At 44.3% G+C, this 18,751-nt stretch overlaps 2 protein-coding genes across 3 annotated transcripts in view; both read left to right on the top strand.

The window, feature by feature from the left end:
• Positions 1-389: 389 nt before the first annotated feature.
• jpt2 (Jupiter microtubule associated homolog 2) lies at positions 390-7,391 on the top strand. 2 transcript variants are annotated; one of them, XM_062531676.1, is made up of 5 exons: positions 390-565; positions 1,583-1,731; positions 3,754-3,902; positions 5,932-5,974; positions 6,112-7,391. In XM_062531676.1, the coding sequence occupies exons 1-5, from the start codon at positions 510-512 to the stop codon at positions 6,363-6,365; spliced, it is 651 nt and encodes a 216-aa protein (XP_062387660.1). In that variant the 5' UTR covers positions 390-509; the 3' UTR covers positions 6,366-7,391. The 2 variants fall into 2 exon arrangements, with proteins under 2 accessions (XP_062387660.1, XP_062387661.1); XM_062531677.1 differs by having other exon boundaries at positions 398-565; positions 6,118-7,391.
• Positions 7,392-8,417: 1,026 nt separating this feature from the next.
• The window catches only part of mapk8ip3 (mitogen-activated protein kinase 8 interacting protein 3), a 29,078-nt gene continuing 18,744 nt past the window's right edge, over positions 8,418-18,751 (top strand). Inside the window, exons 1-7 of the mRNA XM_062531675.1 lie at positions 8,418-9,460; positions 12,233-12,353; positions 12,725-12,795; positions 12,916-13,001; positions 14,474-14,497; positions 15,046-15,097; positions 17,028-17,256. Coding sequence (XP_062387659.1) covers positions 9,155-9,460; positions 12,233-12,353; positions 12,725-12,795; positions 12,916-13,001; positions 14,474-14,497; positions 15,046-15,097; positions 17,028-17,256 — 889 coding nt within the window. The 5' untranslated portion in view covers positions 8,418-9,154. The remainder of the gene's footprint in view (positions 9,461-12,232; positions 12,354-12,724; positions 12,796-12,915; positions 13,002-14,473; positions 14,498-15,045; positions 15,098-17,027; positions 17,257-18,751) is intronic.

Genomic DNA, 18,751 nt, shown 5'->3' with positions numbered 1-18,751 from the left:
GTCAGAGGATAGACGTGTTTAGTGCCTTATTAGCCCATGATTACTAGTAATTGTCAAAATGACGTTTTGACTGATTGTTGTTATTTGTGTGTACTTTACTGTATGGAGCCACTAATAACATTTAAACATGAAAATAATGATAGGTCAAGTGATAAACAGAAGTTGTGGTTGTGCTCCCAGGTGAACAACACACAACACCCACACGAAAGGGGAAAAAAGGAATGTCTTGACGCAGTGTCCCAGTAAAGTATGACCAATCAACTAGTGGTGAGAGATTGATTGTAATCGTTTTCTGCCAATCTCATGGCAGAGTCGAATGATTGATCTAAAAGTTAACCAATCAAGCCATGCCTCTACGTATCTGAAGGCGATTCCCCAGCCGATAGGGCGGGGTTGTTACTGCTAGCCAACTTTTAATGCTGCATTAGCTGACGGTGAAAGCAGTTTCTTGCGCAGCGGCGGGTTCCTCTTTGTACTTCCTCGACATACTGTAGGGAAAAGGAGCAACAATGACTTCTACTAATATGTTCCAGGGACTGGAGACTGGTTCGAAACCAAGTTCAAGGTATGCGTTTTCACTGTTAATGGACAATAAACTCAGAGGCTTGGACACATTATGTTCTAAAGGACTTTTCCCTCACTTTTATTACCTTGAGAAATCGACGAAGAGAAGGAGCTTCCGCTGATGTGAGATCTTGTTAGCTGGGCTAACTTGTGCGAGAGAATTTAGCTTAATTTTCGTTAACCCTAGCTAGCAAGCCTGTAGTGGTGATTTAATATATTACATGACTCTTGAGTTGAGTTCAAGTAGTATAACCGACAACATATATTATTACTCAACAGGACATTTATTTTATTATAGTGTCAGGAACGGTTTGATCTTGCTAGCTGCTACATGTTTAAACTTTTCCTGGTCATCCCAGTATAGCTAGCCAAATTATCGCTAGCAAGCTAGCCAAATTACACAGTTAGGTAATGCCGAAGGTTTACCTGAAAGAAGGCAATTGTGCCAGATTAACTTGTGAGTCATTGAGTCGTTGTTAATGTCTGCTAGCTTGTTAACAATGTTGCATAATATGCACTGTAAGTAAGTAAGTAGCTAACTTAACTATTCACTTGTAAACGTAAACGAACACGTAAGATGGCTAACATTACAAGTTCAGTTAAGTTGGCTAGCAAGCAGATACGTTTGTTCTCTTCAACGTGTTATACCAAATTTCATTCATTCAATTCGAATGGCACCTGACACTTAAGTAGCAAGATTTATACAGAAACGTGTGCCAAGTTAAGGAACTTGAGTGCTTTATCAAATGTTGCCGTGTTGGTTAAGGGTGGCGCTATTTTCCAGTTACAGAAATTCCATGTGGGTTAACGTGCAAAATGCGTCTGCGTGTTGACGAGGATAATGCAAAATATTAACAGTGTTGAATAACTTCATATTTGTTTTGAACCTTGCCTCCCCCTTGTTGCATTACTGACATTAAATATGTTTATTGTCCGTAATGCTGTACAATTATGGGTTGAAGAATTGGAAACAAGGTTATATCTGTAGTTCATATCTCTTATTACTATTATTGTGTAGGGTGCTGCGCCCTCCAGGTGGTGGTTCTAGTAACCTCTTTGGTGGTTATGAAGATGACACAGCCAGCAGGCGACCAAACAAAATGGCCTCCACCGTTTTTGCACCTCCAGAAGAACCCCAGGGAGGCCCCAAGCGCTCCAATCCCCCAGGTATGAACATCTGTTTGGGTGACAGACACTATTCAAGCCTTTTTTCATACCACAGGGAGAAACTCTCACCAAACTGCAATGTTTTATTTCAAGTGCTGTGTGGGGTGTTGCTCATGGCACCATTCCAAGTTCACGTCCATTACACTCTTGTGCATAGACTGTCTTTGGCTTCTCACCACAAGCTTTACAGTACAGCACTGGCAACTGCATCTTAGCGACGCATTGTAAACGTTGCATGCTGATGAGAGGAGCACACAGTTGTGAGATACACGCCACAATCTGCCTGGTACACCTGAAGTTGGTGACATGAACATGTCTGTTATTTCCATTGGTGCTCAGCACATGATGGGCCTTTGTACCATCTTTGCAAGGCACAGGCACCAGTCACATCATAGTAAGAACACTGCTGTTGAAGTAGTTGTTTTTGACAAAATTGTTGAGTTGGATGTTGAAAAAAGGGATTCATTCAAGGTAGAATAGAGTGCAGATGTCATCTGGGAAACATAATTGTTTGTGGCCTGATGAAGAGCAACCACTTAGGTGTGTGTGTGTGTGTGCGCCAGAATAGATCCTGCAGATCCTCTGTTTGCATGGTTCCATTTTACTGCATCACTAAATGGAACATGTCCACGTACACTTACAGGTTTTTGCTCAAAGGACAAATTCCAAGTTGTCATTGTTCACTGATGGCAAAAAGGCAGTCATAGACTTTGTGAGTTTTACTGTCTAGATATACAACATTCTTTAAATATTTGGGTTCAGGCGGTTTGAGGTATTAATGGAGATAATATCATAAGAACCTTTTAGAGTGTGTCATGTAAAAGAGTCTAAGTGGGTGTAATTGTTATCAGTATTGGATTAGAACAGGCAGGCTTTGTCTAAGGCCTCCGTGGTTTTGATTTTAGCCCCAAATCAATTGGATCTGACAAACATTTGACTCGGGCAGAAGTCCCGTCCACTGTCTGATGTCTTGCAGCACAGCAATCACATCCAGTTGTTCAGTGCAAGTTACCACATCATATGCGACAAAAAAACGCACAGTGTCTGCCCAGTTTTTAAGACCTTAAACAATGGAATGTGGACTACAGTTGCACCACCTTCATTCAGGATTGGAATGATTAATTGGTATTTCTAGAGATTTAAACTTCAGTCGGTTTGCACATTTTGTGATGGCTGCTACAAAATATACAACGATGTTGGCAGTTGGCTGCCCAGAGCCATACTTCAAAACATGGCAAGCTCATGTCTGTTTGAGACACTACAGCCCATTTCATTTAATCATATTACATTTGTTGTTCCTTTTTTGTGTCTCATCAAACACTCGGCACAATTACATAAGCAAGTTATTTCTAAATCATGTCGGCTTGTTTGTCTGGCATTCCATTGCATTTTTAAATAAACATAGTAACAACTGCATTCCAGCAGTTTGTTTGAAACCACTGGAAGCAACACTTCCCACGTGTATCTCTATCGCATGTCAGAGCTGTACCGCTTCTATGCATTTTACTTCTCTGGAGACCTCTTCTCTGTGAAGCAAAGTGAAGGTTAGCTTACTTTTTGAAATATGTTGGAAATTATGAGGACTAAACAGAACTTTTTCTCAGGAGTCAGACTTTAGTAGTTCTATCGCATGATTGGTCTGCAAGTAGAACACAAAGTTCTACTGCTTCCTCATTGGCTCTCTGTCTCTGAAGTGCGGCAGGGAGAAGGATTTTCATACTGATGTTTGATTGTTCCCCTCCGGGGAAGAACCATGAATGCCTGTGGTGTGTGTGCATGTGTGAGGATCCACCAGAGACTCATAAAAGAGATGAATATGCTTCTGAGAGATCCTGTCAGTCTAATATGACAAACCAATGTCAGATCAGGGCTCTTGTGTTGTCGAGCCAAGTAGCCACCGACGACAGTGGAAGTTTGCTTTGGGTCATAGGGCTCTTTAACAGAGATAATAAAGTCTGCAGAATTGTGATAGCATCTCTCTTGCTTTCTCTCTCTCTCTTGCTCACCTGCTTGCTCGCTCAGGTGGGAAGAGCAGTGGAATCTTTGGAGAGCCCCAAGCGCCTCCAGCTCAGCAAAAACCTGTCCCCCCTGGTGGCTCTACCAGTGATATTTTTGGAGAAGCAAAGCCTTGCTCATCACCTGCTAAAGTCCCACACCCCAACAAGCCAAAGGTAAGATACAACTATGTACATCTGCTTGCTGCAAAGCAGATCAAAAGCCCGACATCAGAGGCAAATTGGTGTTGGCAAATATTAATGGTTACCATTTGTAAGCTGGTAAAAGATGCGATCCAAAATACTTGATGATACATCACAGATGTCCAAAAGATATGAAGCTGGACACATCTTGGACCTGTATTTGCAAAGTGTTTAATATTTACTCTAGGAGTAGCCTAGAAATCTAGATGCATCCTAGCGGCAACAAATAATAGGCGCGTTCAAGATGGCTGCGCAGCACAAAAACTGCGCAGCACAAGATGCACTTGGTTAAAAATCTGTCCACGATGGTCTAGATGGGTGTGTTTTCGACTCGGCAGTCGGTATCACATGGCCTCAACTTATCGCTGGAGCAAGGCGTGGCCAGGCAGCTGCGGAGGAGCAGAGCAGCCGCTCTGGAGGTACTGCGGAGCGCAGCGGAGCCTAGACCCTGCCTTCATGACGTCAGGTCTTTGCCCTATTTGGCTTTTACATCCCTGACGTATGTGCAGGTGTTTAGATGCCTCCTCATATCCACAAGGGTCCGTGCGGGTCCGTGCCTCGTGATTCGTCACACGGTCAAGTCTAGCCAAGTCTACACTACGGGAAGTAGAGAGCGTACAACTTCATAGCAGCGTTTGTATCCCCCCCCCTGCTGCCACCGGCAGCTCTCGCTGCTGCAAGAGGTTCTTTGGAGTTGAACTTGAACACGCCTATTTTTTGCCTAGCGGGATGGTCTAGGGTCGCACCGTTATGGCCAAGCCTGCGTTCGGCACCAAGTCAGCCTGCCCAATCAGAACTCTCTATCTGTGTACGGAGTCCTTGAGCCCGCCTTAGCTCACCTTCGGCTTCCGATATTGACGCCAGGGGGCTTGACCATGCGTCCTCGTTCGACGAGTTGGGTGTGAGACAGTGTTGCAACAACCATAGAGAACAACGAAAGATGGATGAGGCTAACGAAGAGTTAGAAGAGTTAGACGTTGGAAGAGTTAGACTTGGGCTTTTTTATTTGAAGGTTGAGCAGAAAGAAGCACTCAAGTCATTCGTTTTTAAAGAAGGATGGTTTCGCCGACCGGCTACGATTGGTCACAAGTGCTGGCCTATTACGGGCAGAGTAGTTTGAAAGACTCCGGTCCATCCCACCCACAGGCTTCAGCTCTGTGAATGGTCTGACCCCAGACTATACATTTCTGTATAGTTTGGCTTGCCAGGCTATTCTAGGAGTGCTCCTAAGTTGCGCTAAAATTTCTTTTCTAGGGAAAGCAAGAACTCCCAAAGTTGAGATGTTATGTCTGATATCAAGTCCCATGCACAAGCTTGGCTTTAATGATGTCAGTGATTGGTTGATTTGTGATGGGTCTTCGTGGGTGAGCAGGCATGCGTTTAATAGCCTTCCACCAAGAAAAACAAATGAGTTTCTTCCGAATGTGCAAGTTAGGAGGAGCTTTGTGACTACAGGGCCATGACTTATTGGGGAGTCCAATCCAGTAGTTGTGACTGGAAATGAATCCAGCGACAAGTTACAGCCAATGGGAATATAAGACAAAGAGTGCGGGATAAATCCTAGGGGAGGAGTTGTTTTACATCAGTGAGCACACGGGTGCAAGGAATGTTCCGAATGGTTCATAAATGCCCCAGAATACCCACAAGCGTTTTAGTATTTGTTACCCAAACCACAATATAAGCAGCTGCTGACTATTTCAATCCATACATGTTTTTCTCACTCTCAGAACAGGCAATTCTGTTGCCCGCAATCCAATCTGACGGATTTATTTAGGATGTCCTTAAAGATCTTATCATTTGTGGCCTTCTGTTGCTGATGAGTCATGTAGAACATAGCCTGAAACTAATTCAAGATTTACGATTGCAAGAAAGGTTATGCAGTGTGAACAGTATAGTAATCTGACAGCTTTGAAGGTCATTTAGTGTGTACTTGTTACAAAATGTTTCACCCTCATGTCTGTTTTGCCCATTTTCCTGACATCTGTACTTAATTGCCTTACAGGACAACATTGGTGTGCGAGCAGTCTCGGAACCAGAACCCCCAGGTACTGAAGCAATGGCATGTTCAGTAGATTAATGAAGATCCTCTCACACTGGGACTGAGTGTACACTGGGATTTATCCTGAATGTAATCTGGCTCTTATTACCTAAAGCACAGAAATTAATGTCTCTCCCCCCCCCCCTCCAGCTCCAGCTCCAGCTCCTGCTCCAGCTCCTCAGAAGGAGGCTCCTGTTCAAGAAGTGAAGGCGGAAGCTGCTGCTCCTGCCCCTGCCCCTGCTCCTGCTCCTCAGGCCCCAGCCAGCACAAAGGAGCCTGCCCCTGCAGCCAGTGAGCTGCAGGACAAGGACCACGAGCCACACCTAGGCCCCCGCCCACGCTCCCACAACAGGGTTCTCAATCCACCGGGTGGGAAGTCCAGCGTGGTCTTCTATTGATCCACTCTGCCCACTGACTGTTCTTTGCTCACCTTTTTCTGCTCCCCCTCCCCATCTCGCCTTCCTCTCCTCCTTTTTCCTTCATTTCATTGCCCTTGCATCATCTCCCTTTTCTCTCCCCCACCCCCCCCTGCACTTTGCTTCATTCCTGAACTTCACCTGTGCTCAGCGGTTGGAAGTGTTAGTGAATTTGTCGCTGTTGAATCTCACCAATCATTTATAATACGGCTTTATTCCTCTATGAATGGTTTCATGTTTTTTTTTTTTTCTGTTTGTGTGTCTTCCCTTTTTTTTGATACTCCGGATTGATTTGATGACTTTATTACATTGAATCTGTTCAAATGCAACTGGAACCACTTTTTGGCAGGGAGAGTACTTGAGTGTAGACAAATCAAATTGTGTTTGGGAACTCTGGGATACTTCTGTTCACCAAACTACATCAAACCCACGCTGAAATCACAACCATAATGTGACAATTTATCTTCTCATTGTTTATCCTCTTGTATGAGTCTCCTCCAAGTCCCCCACCACCACCACCACCATCACTCAGCCTCTCCTTTGCCCTTAGACAATCAGTCGTGACGTTGTTTGTCGGGAGACTTAAGGCCTTACAGAGACGACATGCACACATAGATGCACACTCACAAACACTGACCTCATGCCAAAGTATGCACACACCAAAATAGGCTATTTTAGATTTTTTTTTGTTTTCCTAAATCCATGCCAATGCCAAGAGAGTAGTGGGATTTACTTGCTTGCTCGCATGTGTATGATGCGTGTGTGTGTGTGTGTATATATTTTGGTGCCTCATGTTAGCATCCAGATAGTGGCTTCTGCTCCAGACTGGCTCATTTATGTTTTAAATTAAAACGGCAGCAGGCCCGGGGGGCTCCCTCATGTGACCCACACCCCCTCCCCCCCTCTGCCAGCCACGCCCAGAGGGCCAGTATGGTCGCCAAGTGATGTGGTGATCAGAGGATGTAGAAGCGAAGCCTGAGTATCACAATAAACTTCTGTTTTAATGAATGGCTTGTTTTGTATTGCATTTTTGCCTCCTTCATTTTATATTATATGAAGTGAAATGTTATTGGGTGGATGTCATTCAATCATTGTGGGCATATGATTGTTGCAATTATCATGTGCAAATAGGGCATATCAGCTCAGTGCTAGATAACACTGGTAAAACGTCGATAATACGGAAGAAAACAAACAAATTATCAATTTTTTTTTGTATGACTAGGCTATTAACATTAAAGCTAGGTTTGAATTAGATATGACTAGGCTATTAACATTAAGGCTAGGTTTTAATTAGAGGAAGATTGACTGTTTAGCTAGTGCATCTAAAATGGATTAGATTAAATGTACTATTAAAGATGTGGCAATATCCTAACTACAGAGCAGAACGTGGTGAAGAATGAGGGATGATGCATGTAAAGAACCTGTAGCCTGTCGCTAGTGATTATTAGGGCCAAGTCCGCTCACGTGCCACCCAGCTCACGTCATGCGCGCGACACAACCGGGTGACACCAGAGGGAGAGCGCGCGCCTCTCCAAGATTGTCTACAGCCAGCAGGGAGTGTTTAGATCTCATGCTTGGTCACTTGGCCACCTCGTGTGATACCTTTAACCCGATTTCCTCCAATCAGAGAAAGTGATGGAGATGCCAAGTAGACGGCTGACCCTATTCTTTCTATAGCCTCTCCTGCAGGTCGTTTGTCTGCCATGTAATCAAGTAGCCTAATAGCTTTCTTTTCTCTCGTTGTCATTATGCTGTCTAGTGGGCCTACCCTGCATTTATTAGAAACGGAAAGAGGGCAGTCTACGATTATTCTCTGTTCCCATTGTTCTGGAATGTAAATGGTGTAGCTTATTATCACAAGGTCAAATAAAACTCTAGGGCTGTTATTCACAATACCCACTGAAAACACTTAGCCATCAGGAACATAAACCACATGTCCAGCTACTGGGAATAGCGACGATGAGACACTCGAGCCTGCTCAATGCAGACGTCGTGACGTCAGCTCGAATCCGTCAGCTGGCCCCTCCACCTAGCCTGTGCGAGAATCCTGACCGAACGAGCTGCGGAAACGGCACGGCGAGTAGCCCACCGCTGCCAGAATAATCGGACTGGAACCAAAAAATGTCTCACAGATAAGGGTGTTTTAAGGCTTTGACATTCTTGATTGGAGTTGGAAGCGGCAGGACCAACAGCATCTATTTATTTGAGTCTATTTATTTATTATTTATTTTGTCCTCCATTGATTTTTTTCGGTCTGTAATGGCTGGGCTCTCGGGCTGCGGCTGCTAAGCGGCAGGTGCATTGTCGAGGACATGTCTGTGCGTGATGGATTTCGCCTCGCCACTGAGATGATGGATATGCCGGAGCCGACGGGAATTCACATCCACAACAGAGCCTTCGATGGGTGAGACATCTTAAATCGGGGCGCGTCTGAGACCTGTGGCCGAGGCTGTGTCGCAGGAGAGCGGGTAGGGGAGGGTGGTAGGCTAGAGACACTGGAACGAAAATAAATAAAGAATCAAGCAAGCAGTGGGAGAATACAAACTATTAGACGTGTGTAATACATATGGGACCAGGACATGGAACTCAACAGGGCCGCATTTTAACGATGACATTACGTTAAAGGCGTTTGGCACGGATTATTCGCCCTGCAGAGGGGTCGATTGGATGAAGTATACATTTCTTGGTTCATCTCCCGTCAGTTATTTTGCCCCGGTTTAACCGGGTGATTTCCTACTAGCAGTTAAGCACCACTCCGTCTAACCGCCACGATGATGGAACTACAGCTGGATGAGGTGGTGTACCAGGATGACTACGGCTCCGTATCCGTGATGTCGGAGCGCGTGTCAGGCCTGGCCAACAGCATCTACCGGGAGTTTGAACGCCTTATTCACAGTTATGACGAGGAGGTGGTAAAGGAGCTTATGCCTCTGGTGGTGAACGTTCTGGAGAACCTGGATGCGGTTTTGACAGAGAACCAGGAGCACGAGGTTGAGGTAGAGCTCCTGAAGGAGGATAACGAGCAGCTCATCACCCAGTACGAGCGCGAGAAGGCGCTCCGAAAACAGGCAGAAGAGGTGAGCAACATCGCATCACAGACCGGTCTTGTTTAGCTTGCATTACCTTAACATAAATTCTAATAATCTTAAAATTACATATGAAACAGGCTACAGTGGAGATTATTTGCACTTTACAGGGCTTTTATGAGGTAGCCTGTTATAAAAAAAAATATTGCCCTCAGTAGACTTCAGCTATTTGCCTTTGTCCTTCTTGATATGCAGAAACACACACACAGGCACACTCACACACAGGCACATATCCACACTGAGGACTGTCCTCCTCTGCACTGCTGGAGATTAGGTTTCTGACAGTGCAGTGCATCTCCAAGAATTCAGTGCCTGCCCTGTCGCTTCACAAACCACTTGCTCAGTCCAAAATCACACCAGCTCAAGGTTACAATTAGAAGTCCCTGTCAGACCACATTCACAGACATAAGCCTCCTTCATAGTCATAAGCAAGCACACTATACTTCAGGCCTACACTTAAAGATGCACTTACATTGAAATTGCACCGTTCCAAACATGCAGAAACACACAAACCCACAGCAATCAGAGAGCAGCCACACATCTGTCTGACTTCAATTTTGACCGCCTGGTGTGAACAGATGCATTTTAAACCCCCAAAAGCCTTTTCCAAATACCAGGGTTACTCCAGCTGATGCACAAGGGGCAAAAGACCCCGCCGTCTAATCCAGATATGCAAGATCATTATGAGCATTTCCTATATGATCTAGTTGTGACTTGTTTTGCTATTTGTCCCAATGTGAGTTGGTTGGAGGGTGTCTGTATTTGTTTTGGATTTTATACAATCAGTCCCACATTATATGAAAGAAGAACTAGATCTTAAGTTAATTAAGCCAGTGAAGGTGTTTACCCATCTTGCTTGTGAAATCTCTGTTTCTATCGGTGAATCTTGTCAGTAATGACAACACTGAAAGTTTGTATGATTGCATTATAATCAGGTTACATGTTGATGATACCCCCTACACAGACAGCACAGTGCACAACTTGTTGTTGGTTTAGAACTGTAAAATTGTCCAATGCATGTGCAATATATGTTTAGCATAACACAGTCTTTATGAATATACATTTCTCAGTATCTTTTTCCTCTGTTAATGTTGAAATAGGCCTGTGGCCTCATCATATATACAGTAATAGCCCACTTGAAAAAGTATTGAAAGGAGGAGAAATTGACTTGAATATTGCACATTTACTTTAGGTTGTGAAATGTAATACTTTATTAGGCAAAGTTCTGGTGACCCAAAGGTTGTGTAAAGATGTAATACTAGCTCAAAGGTCTACCACTATTGTATAGCCTGATGCGCTTTATCACAAGGAGTGTTCGGAGTGCATGAAATCTTTGCGTGGGAATCTTACATGTGTCACAGTGTGTTTGGGGCATGGAAGGATGAAGTGAGGCGAGGACAGATTCAGATCTGACAGGGTTTGTTTTGAGTGTGGAACCCTGTTGTGAGATGGGGGATGGGTCAGAGAGAGAGGGTGATTATGGGAAATCAATAACAGACAGGGAGAGGGCAGAACTGTAACCTGATTCTCTTAGGAGATGCTGCAGGGAGAGACAGAAACAGACAGAGAAGGAGAGAGAGAGAGAAAGAGAGAGAGAGAGATGGAAGGATGGGAGCGCTCGGAAGGCAAAGGGAGGGAAGGGTGGGTGGAAGGGCGGGAGCAAGAGATGGAGAAACAACATCTCCACCCAGAAAGCCAGCAGCACATTGTGATTTCCAGTCCAAAGGGATTAGCGAAGTAATGAACGTGATACAGCAAACAATGTCTCTCGCTCTCTCTCTCTCTCTACCCCACTATCACTCTCTCTCTCTCTCTCTCCCTCCCTGTCTTTCTCTCTAAAAGAGAGAGATGTCAATTTTGTTACGTACGTCAATGAGTATCTGCTAGTTATTTACTCACCTCAAATTTTCAAATCACAGACAGCTCTGTTACTCAGATGTTTGTTAACATATGCCATATTTGTGTTATTCAGTATTTGTTTCTGTTTATGGGGTTGTTGGCATGGATCAGGATTTTTGTTTGTTTGTTTGTTTGTTTGTTTGTTTGTTTGTGTGTGTATGCAGCATTGGCTGCCATTTGTCCCTCTTGCTGCTGTGCGTGCAGATTATAGAATTCCAGCAGTTTCTCAGTAACGGCAGAACTACAGAAAAGGCCCTTTGTGCTGGTGCTAAACTCGAAGCTCTAAGTCACTGTGTGTTTGTGCCTGTGTGTGTTTGCTCCTGAACACTGTTTGTTTCTTTCTCTCTCTCTCTCTTTCTCCCTCCCTGTCTCTCTCTATCCTCTCTGTCTCTCTGACTTTTCTCTGTCTCTCTCTCTCTGTCTCTCTCTGTCTCTCTCTCTGGTTTTCTGTGTACGTTTGTGTTTGTCTCCAAGAAATGTTTGATCTTGTTTTAAACACCAGAAGTCAATGAAAGCAAGACTCTATGTTTAGCATGTTTGTCAATTTCATATTCATGCTTTTTCGGTACACAAATAATGACAGAACATTTGATTTTCCATGTAGGATTGTGTGCTCACCTGGATTGCTTGTACAGCACAAAGTAATCTATTATACTGGTCATTTCAAGCCATTGAGACTAGTTAAACAAAATCTGTAATAGCAGCAATAGGTACAGTTTCTCTTTGGGCAAGATATGGGGGATACTACACTTCATATTACATAGTAATAAAATGATTATCAGTCAAATATGTTGTTGAATAATCACATGATTGAAAATTTGATGGTAAGGAAATAACATAATGATTTTGTTCGTTGCGTTGTAGAAATTTATCGAGTTTGAGGATGCCTTGGAGGCAGATAAGAAGGACCTGCAGAGACAGGTGGAGTTCCTGGAACTGCAGGGAAAGCAACTCGAAGTCAAGAGCAAGAACTATGCCGACCAGAGTGAGTAGACAGATACTCTAACTCAAACACAAGATAGACACACACAAGCAAACACAAACACACACACACACACACACACACACACACACACACACACACACACACACACACACACACACACACACACACACACACACACACATACAGACACACAGACACACACACATACAAATGATCATACAGGCAATCATGCTTCAAGCTACTACCCCTCACATATTTGGCCCTTTGACCACACACTGCACAAGCCCATGTATGCACTAAACATAAATCAAGACAGTCTCATCGAAAGAGCAGAGCACTTTGATTCAATGTATGGCACCTTGATGTCTGTCCATAATGTTTCCATGTCCTTTTTCTTCCCTCTTGTGTAGTATCTCGACTGGAAGAGAGGGAAGGTGACATGAAGAAGGAGTATAATGCCCTACACCAGCGTCACACAGAGGTGAGCTTCAGTGTGCTGGGCCCGATATACTCCACTTGGGTCTCTGCAGTCGTGTTCCAAATGGCTAGTGTGCTGACCTGAACATTGACCAGTGTCTGTGGATGTGTGTGCTTGTGTCAGATGATCCAGACGTACGTGGAACACATCGAGCGCACCAAAATGCAGCAGGCTGGAAGCAACCAATCAGAGAGCACAGGCAGCCGAACGTGAGTACCTTTTGGGTTGCGCTCTCACACACACACACACACACACACACACATGTAAAAGGAACAGAGATAGAGAGCATGAGTGAGAAGAAGAGAGAGAGAGAGAGAGAGAGAAAGAAAGAAAGAAAGAGAGGAAAATGAATTCTCATGTTTTTGGTCGTCCTAGAGATGGTGTTGCTAAGTGCTACATGATGCGGCCTGGCAGCGTCTGAAAAGCCTGTCTGCTCCCTTCAGGCCCATCATCCTCTGCTTTTGTTTCTTATGTAACGAATCATAGCACACAGTGACACTGCATTCCCTTCTGGCTGATTTGCTTTTCAAGAAGCTGTTTAATAACAACACAGTTGCAAGTCATGGTTACAAATGGTTGCAAATTCACTGATGCACAATCAATTGCCCCAATATTGGATACCTATCTGCATGTGTTGGCACCATATTCAGAACTACGAATGACTGCCCTGAAGAAGTACTGTAGGAGAAGGCGATGATTACTTTTTGACTATGTTGGTTGACTTATTTCAAAGACTGATAATATGCTGAGATTGCAGAGATTGAGAGTGCATTATTGTGTGTATACAATACAAAGGTGCAGATCAAGACAGAGATGGGAAATCTGTTTGAAAGTGATTTAGATGATGGCAGGTGTTTCAGTATTTCTCTTCAGTGCTGACTTGGTTGAGTTAATGTACATGCAGTGCTATTTGGACCAATGCCAAGGTTTATATACCTTGAGTGGGGAGTTTGTTGTGATACTACAGCTTATAGAATCATGGTCTACAGGAGAAATCCGACAATTTTTCACAAAGATCTCTGTTTCTCGAGGTCACAGAGTACTGTTAGTATGAAAAAAAAACAAAAAATGGTTTTAACCCAGCTCGAATTGCTAGTTACAACAGCTAAAGCAGACAGGTGTAGTTACGGCGCTATACTCTGGGGGCATGAACAAAGGGGCTCACTCGGTGACCTTCGAGAAAGGGATATCTAGGTGAAAAATCGCCTTTCATTTTTAAGTCAATTATATTGAATGCCTATGTTAGAAAATGTAGTACTTTGCAGGGGTCTTGTTTTATTTGTTATATGAATGAAATAATCTCTGATACACAGTATTGCTGTATCCTTAAAATCCGTTGGTTGTTTGAATTTATAGGTGAACATCTTGTGTGCAGTATTTAGGATTTTTCGATTTTTTATTTGTTTGTACAAAGCATGTGAAACGTGGTTCATCTGTTCCATTTAGGTATTATCATGCTATATAATTTAATCATATGTATTGGCTGTGTTGTTTTGCAGTATCTAGTATGTGTTCACTAATATGTGTCTTATGTAGGCTACATAGTGTATGTTTGTTATGTTGTATGTATGTCGTATGTGTTGTATATACTGTACGTATGTGGTGTGTGTGTAGTACGCTTCTAACTTCCATCTCTCTGGTCCATCTCTCCGTGCTTGTACGGCTTTGTATGTTTCTACAGTCACCGCCACAACTGGAGGAAAAGGTAAACCTCCCACAACCCTCTGCATCCCTATTTGACCAAATGAAAGCAACCCTGACCCCGTGGCCTCCTAAATCCTTCCCTCTCCAATACTAATTAGGCTCGTCTATACCCACAGAATAACAGAGTCCTGCCTATTTTTCCTCCGGTGGTTCACTTTGTTTGTTTCAGTGTGTGCGTGTGTTTTACTTCTGTTGCGTGTAATCTTTCTCTCTCTTCATCCTTGTGTGACCCTGTTAACCGTGTCTTGTGACTGACTGAGTGATCCTCAAAATTGGTGCGCTTCTTCTGACTTTTTGCCACTTTTTTTCTCTTTTTTTCCCCCTCAATTCCCCTGTCACTTCCATGTATTTCTCTTACCGTTCTCCTCCTACCTCCTCTGCCTCATACTGTTCATCTGTTTCTCCTTCCTCTTCTCTTTCTCTTGGTTTTCTTATCTCTCCTCCTCTCCCATTATCTCTCTCTCTCTCTCTCTCTCTCTCTCTACCTCTCATCCTTTTCTTCTCATCTCCTTCACCCCTCTCTCTCCCTCTCTTCCTCTCCCTGTGCAGTAAAGCGGAGCGTCCTCCATCGCTGAGCCTGTTCTCCTGTGGGGATGGGATGGTACGTGGGGGTGCCGGGGGGGTGAGGATGCTGCCTGACTGGCAGGGTGGTGACCTCGGTCGGCACAGCTTCACGTCCGGCTACCAGGTGTGCTAGATAGACACGCCTCCGACCCTCATCGCCCCCTGGAGGGAGGAGCCCAAGCCACCATCACCATGACTACCACCACCAACCTGTGTACACCACGTCCCTGTACTCGCTACCCTGTTGGTGTCAGAAAGGGGATTTCAAATAGGACTTAGTAATCAGTAATTAGTAACGTATTAAAAACAACACAATCCAATCCAATCCACTTTATTTATATAGCACAATTTAAGCAAACACAGGGTTTCCAAAGTGCTGTACAACACAACAATAATGACAACAGTAGAACAGTAGAAAAATAACAGGATAAAAGTAATACAATAAAATAAAATAACACAAAATAATAAAATAAGAAATAAAACAAGTAAAAACAAATCAGATAAATAAGTAATTAAATAAGGGACCACTGCCCACACAACACATTTACATACATCACATCAATAAACACAGACAGTAGCAGGTTGACATGTTGACACCAGCAGGTCAGTGGGGAAAGGACCTCATCCCATCGTTGGGCATTCACCGTTTGTTCTCAAGTGATGTCTGCTGTTTGTGTCCATTCAGACGCTGGTGGTAGAGTTCTCCCACTAACACAGGGACACGTGTCAGCCATCCAAGTACGATCAGAGTAGAAGCAACGCAGGCCCACAGCACCATGCTTGTGTGGAAAGTCACTAAAAAATACTTTCACAGTCTGTGTCACACGATTACATCCCACTGTCTGATACGTCACTATGTAACATATCATGACATATCAAATCCATATCGACAACAGGAACAGGATAAAATACTGGCATCTTTGTTGTCATGGTAGATAATCCACCACGCCTTCCCCTCAACAAGGCAAACTCTGAGCAGTTTGCTGTTTGGTACTTTCAGGTGAGCCAGGTAAAATGACATCACAGCAGTATCTGAGGCCTGAGGTATTGTGTGGTCTTCTTAATAACAGAATCATACAGCAAGACCCACAAATGTTTGCTTTGACAGAGGCGAAATATTGTCTAGTTGTGATAGCCTTTGTCTGCTAGCCTTTTACATGGACTCAGACATGAGCCTACTGATGTTCTTATGTAGTATTGCCCACTCAGTTATCTCACTCTTCCACATACTTTTGCAGTTGTGGATGTATTCAAGCAACCAGAGATTTATACTGAGATCAACACTTAGCCTGAAACGTGTTGATTGTGCTTGTATACTAAGAGCCTGGTTTGGTTGGATTGGTCCAGACCTACTTACGGATGGCCCAGGATGAAATGAAAGCCAAGTGGAGGGGCCTTCTCAGGAGTGCCTCGTGCCACTCGTCTGTAAAGCGTCTGCATGCGTCTGTGAACTAACAGAGTGGTGTGCCATCTCATGCCCCCAACATGGATATTGTCATCAGATCACATGACTCCGAGTGGTCTCAGTCCTGTGTGCTAACAGAGCTTGTGACATGGTCTTTGTCACGTGGCTTTTTGTGTCCTGAAGTTAGAAGTGAATTGTGTTGTTTGCATGGAATGATGTGTCATTGTATTAATATGCTAAGGCTGCCTCTTCAGTTGTAACCTTTAAATTGTAATTCAGTTCTTACTTACTGATTTCTGTGTGCTGAGGATATGTCTGAATACCTTTATGTATGGCTTAGAGGTGTTTGTGTGTGTGCGTGTGTGTGTTTGTGTGTGTGTGTGTGTGTGTGTGTGTGTGTGTGTGTGTGTGTGCGTGTGTGCGTGTGTGTGTGTGTGTGTGTGTGTGTGCGTGTGTGCGTGTGTGCGTGCGTGCGTGCGTGCGTGCGTGCGTGCGTGCGTGCGTGCGTGCGTGCGTGCGTGCGTGTCTGTGTGTGTTTGTTTGTTTGTTTGTTTGTTATCAGGAGGACGGCTCAGAGTCAGATTCCGTAGCTGCGACCCCCAGCAGCGGCGGTAGCAAGTCCAACACGCCCACCTCCTCGGTGCCCTCGGCCTCAGTGACCCCCCTGAACGAGGTGCTGGTGTCGGCCGGAGAGCTGGATGGCCACCGGGGAAGGAGCAGGAAGAGTGCCAAACGACTCAGCAGGAACATGGAAGTCCAGGTCTCCCAGGAAACCAGGAACGTCAGCATTGGTGAGTCAGAGGAAAGATGAGTGAATGTGTGTGTGTGTGTGTGTGTGTGTGTGTGTGTGTGTGTGAGAGCGAGAGAGAGAGAGAGAGAGAGAGAGAGAGAGAGAGAGAGAGAGAGAGAGAGAGGGGGAGTGACAAAAGCAAAACAGATGGGATGACTTGAGCTGACCTCTAACATGGACTGCTCTGATGCTAAAAATGTCAAGTGCATCATCCCCATATATTCTTGACTGAGATAACTAGCCCTTGGGACATACCCGAAGATGTACAGTATGTAAAGCAGCAAGTGTTAAAAGTATAAAGTAAAAGTTGAAGTGTTAAGTGGCAGAGATAATACACAGAGCAAAAATACACACTTTCTGGGGTGCGGTGGCACAACTGGCTACAGTGCCCATGCCACATTTGTTTCCAAGTGCCCATGTATACATATTTAGTTTATTTATTCAAGTGTAAGACGTCACTTTTCTGAACCAATGAGGGAACAGAGAGTGGTCGAAGGAAAATCCGTGAAGCAGCCGCGCGCTGTTTGAGACAAGATAATTATAACCCCTGTTGAATCCTAATAAAGCTGACTCCGCCAAATATAAGAAGGTCTAGTTCAAAGTAACATTATTCTCAGGGGTCAGGCTGGTGAGCCTGGTGGTGCCTTCGAAAGTAACATTGTGAATTCTCCGGGATCAGGCTTATGTGAGCCATAAGCGTCTGATCATTACTATTTACTGTGTATTGCCACAGACATTCTTACCGACCCCGTATCGTCAGGAATATGCTGAGGGTCCTATTCTCCTCCACTGCCGGTTATATTCGGGCGGTTCCCGACGCAATCATTGTTACTAGTTTCCAGAAAGGAATGCAGAGGCTGCCCCGCTGACTCGGATCACTATTATGTCTACGTGCTGACCCACAACCACATACTAGCACAGAGGGTTCTGGCTGTGCTAGGATGCGATTACTCGATACAGAATTACCACAGACATTTTAATCTATGGCGGACCCCGTAAACAAAGCGACCCACCGCTTCATAATATTACAGTCAATTTCAAAGACAGCTTGCCCTTTCCAGTGTGGTTAACTCCTACGGCGGCGGTAGTTAAACCCTAGCCATCCATTACGCTAGCACGTTACCTGGGACCGGACACAGCCGTATAAGCACTAATGGCTACGCGGATCAGCATAACAAATTTATTGGACAGGTACAAGCTAGTCATCCAACACATTATAGAAGTACATCTAAATGCAAAGTGTGAAAGTTACTTAAAACAGGTTCAAGAAATACTCAAGCTAAGAGACAAAAACAGACAGAGAATGAAACATACTTTACCAGCTCAGAGGAAGATGACTACACACCGAAGTGTGGGAGTTCATAGCTAATAGAGACTCCATGAATAATGTTTTGTCTACGCTTTTATAGGCTACAAAGTTTGTGATTGGTTCACACAGTGACAGGGGTTACATGAGTGGAGATCACATGATGAGTACTGTAGGTGAAACTGAGACC

This window comes from Sardina pilchardus, chromosome 3 (assembly GCF_963854185.1).
Source record: "Sardina pilchardus chromosome 3, fSarPil1.1, whole genome shotgun sequence".
NCBI lineage: Eukaryota > Metazoa > Chordata > Actinopteri > Clupeiformes > Clupeidae > Sardina > Sardina pilchardus.
Note: the sequence above shows the minus strand (reverse complement) of the source record. Positions and strands in the feature narration are given on the sequence as shown.

What these genes read in the sequence shown, in the direction of transcription:
- jpt2 (XM_062531676.1), top strand. Translation starts at nt 510, where the DNA reads ATGACTTCTACTAATATGTTCCAGGGACTGGAGACTGGTTCGAAACCA. An exon ending in CAAGCGCTCCAATCCCCCAG is followed by an intron (nt 1,732 to 3,753) that starts GTATGAACATCT and finishes TTGCTCGCTCAG; the next exon opens with GTGGGAAGAGCAGTGGAATC. An exon ending in CACACCCCAACAAGCCAAAG is followed by an intron (nt 3,903 to 5,931) that starts GTAAGATACAAC and finishes ATTGCCTTACAG; the next exon opens with GACAACATTGGTGTGCGAGC.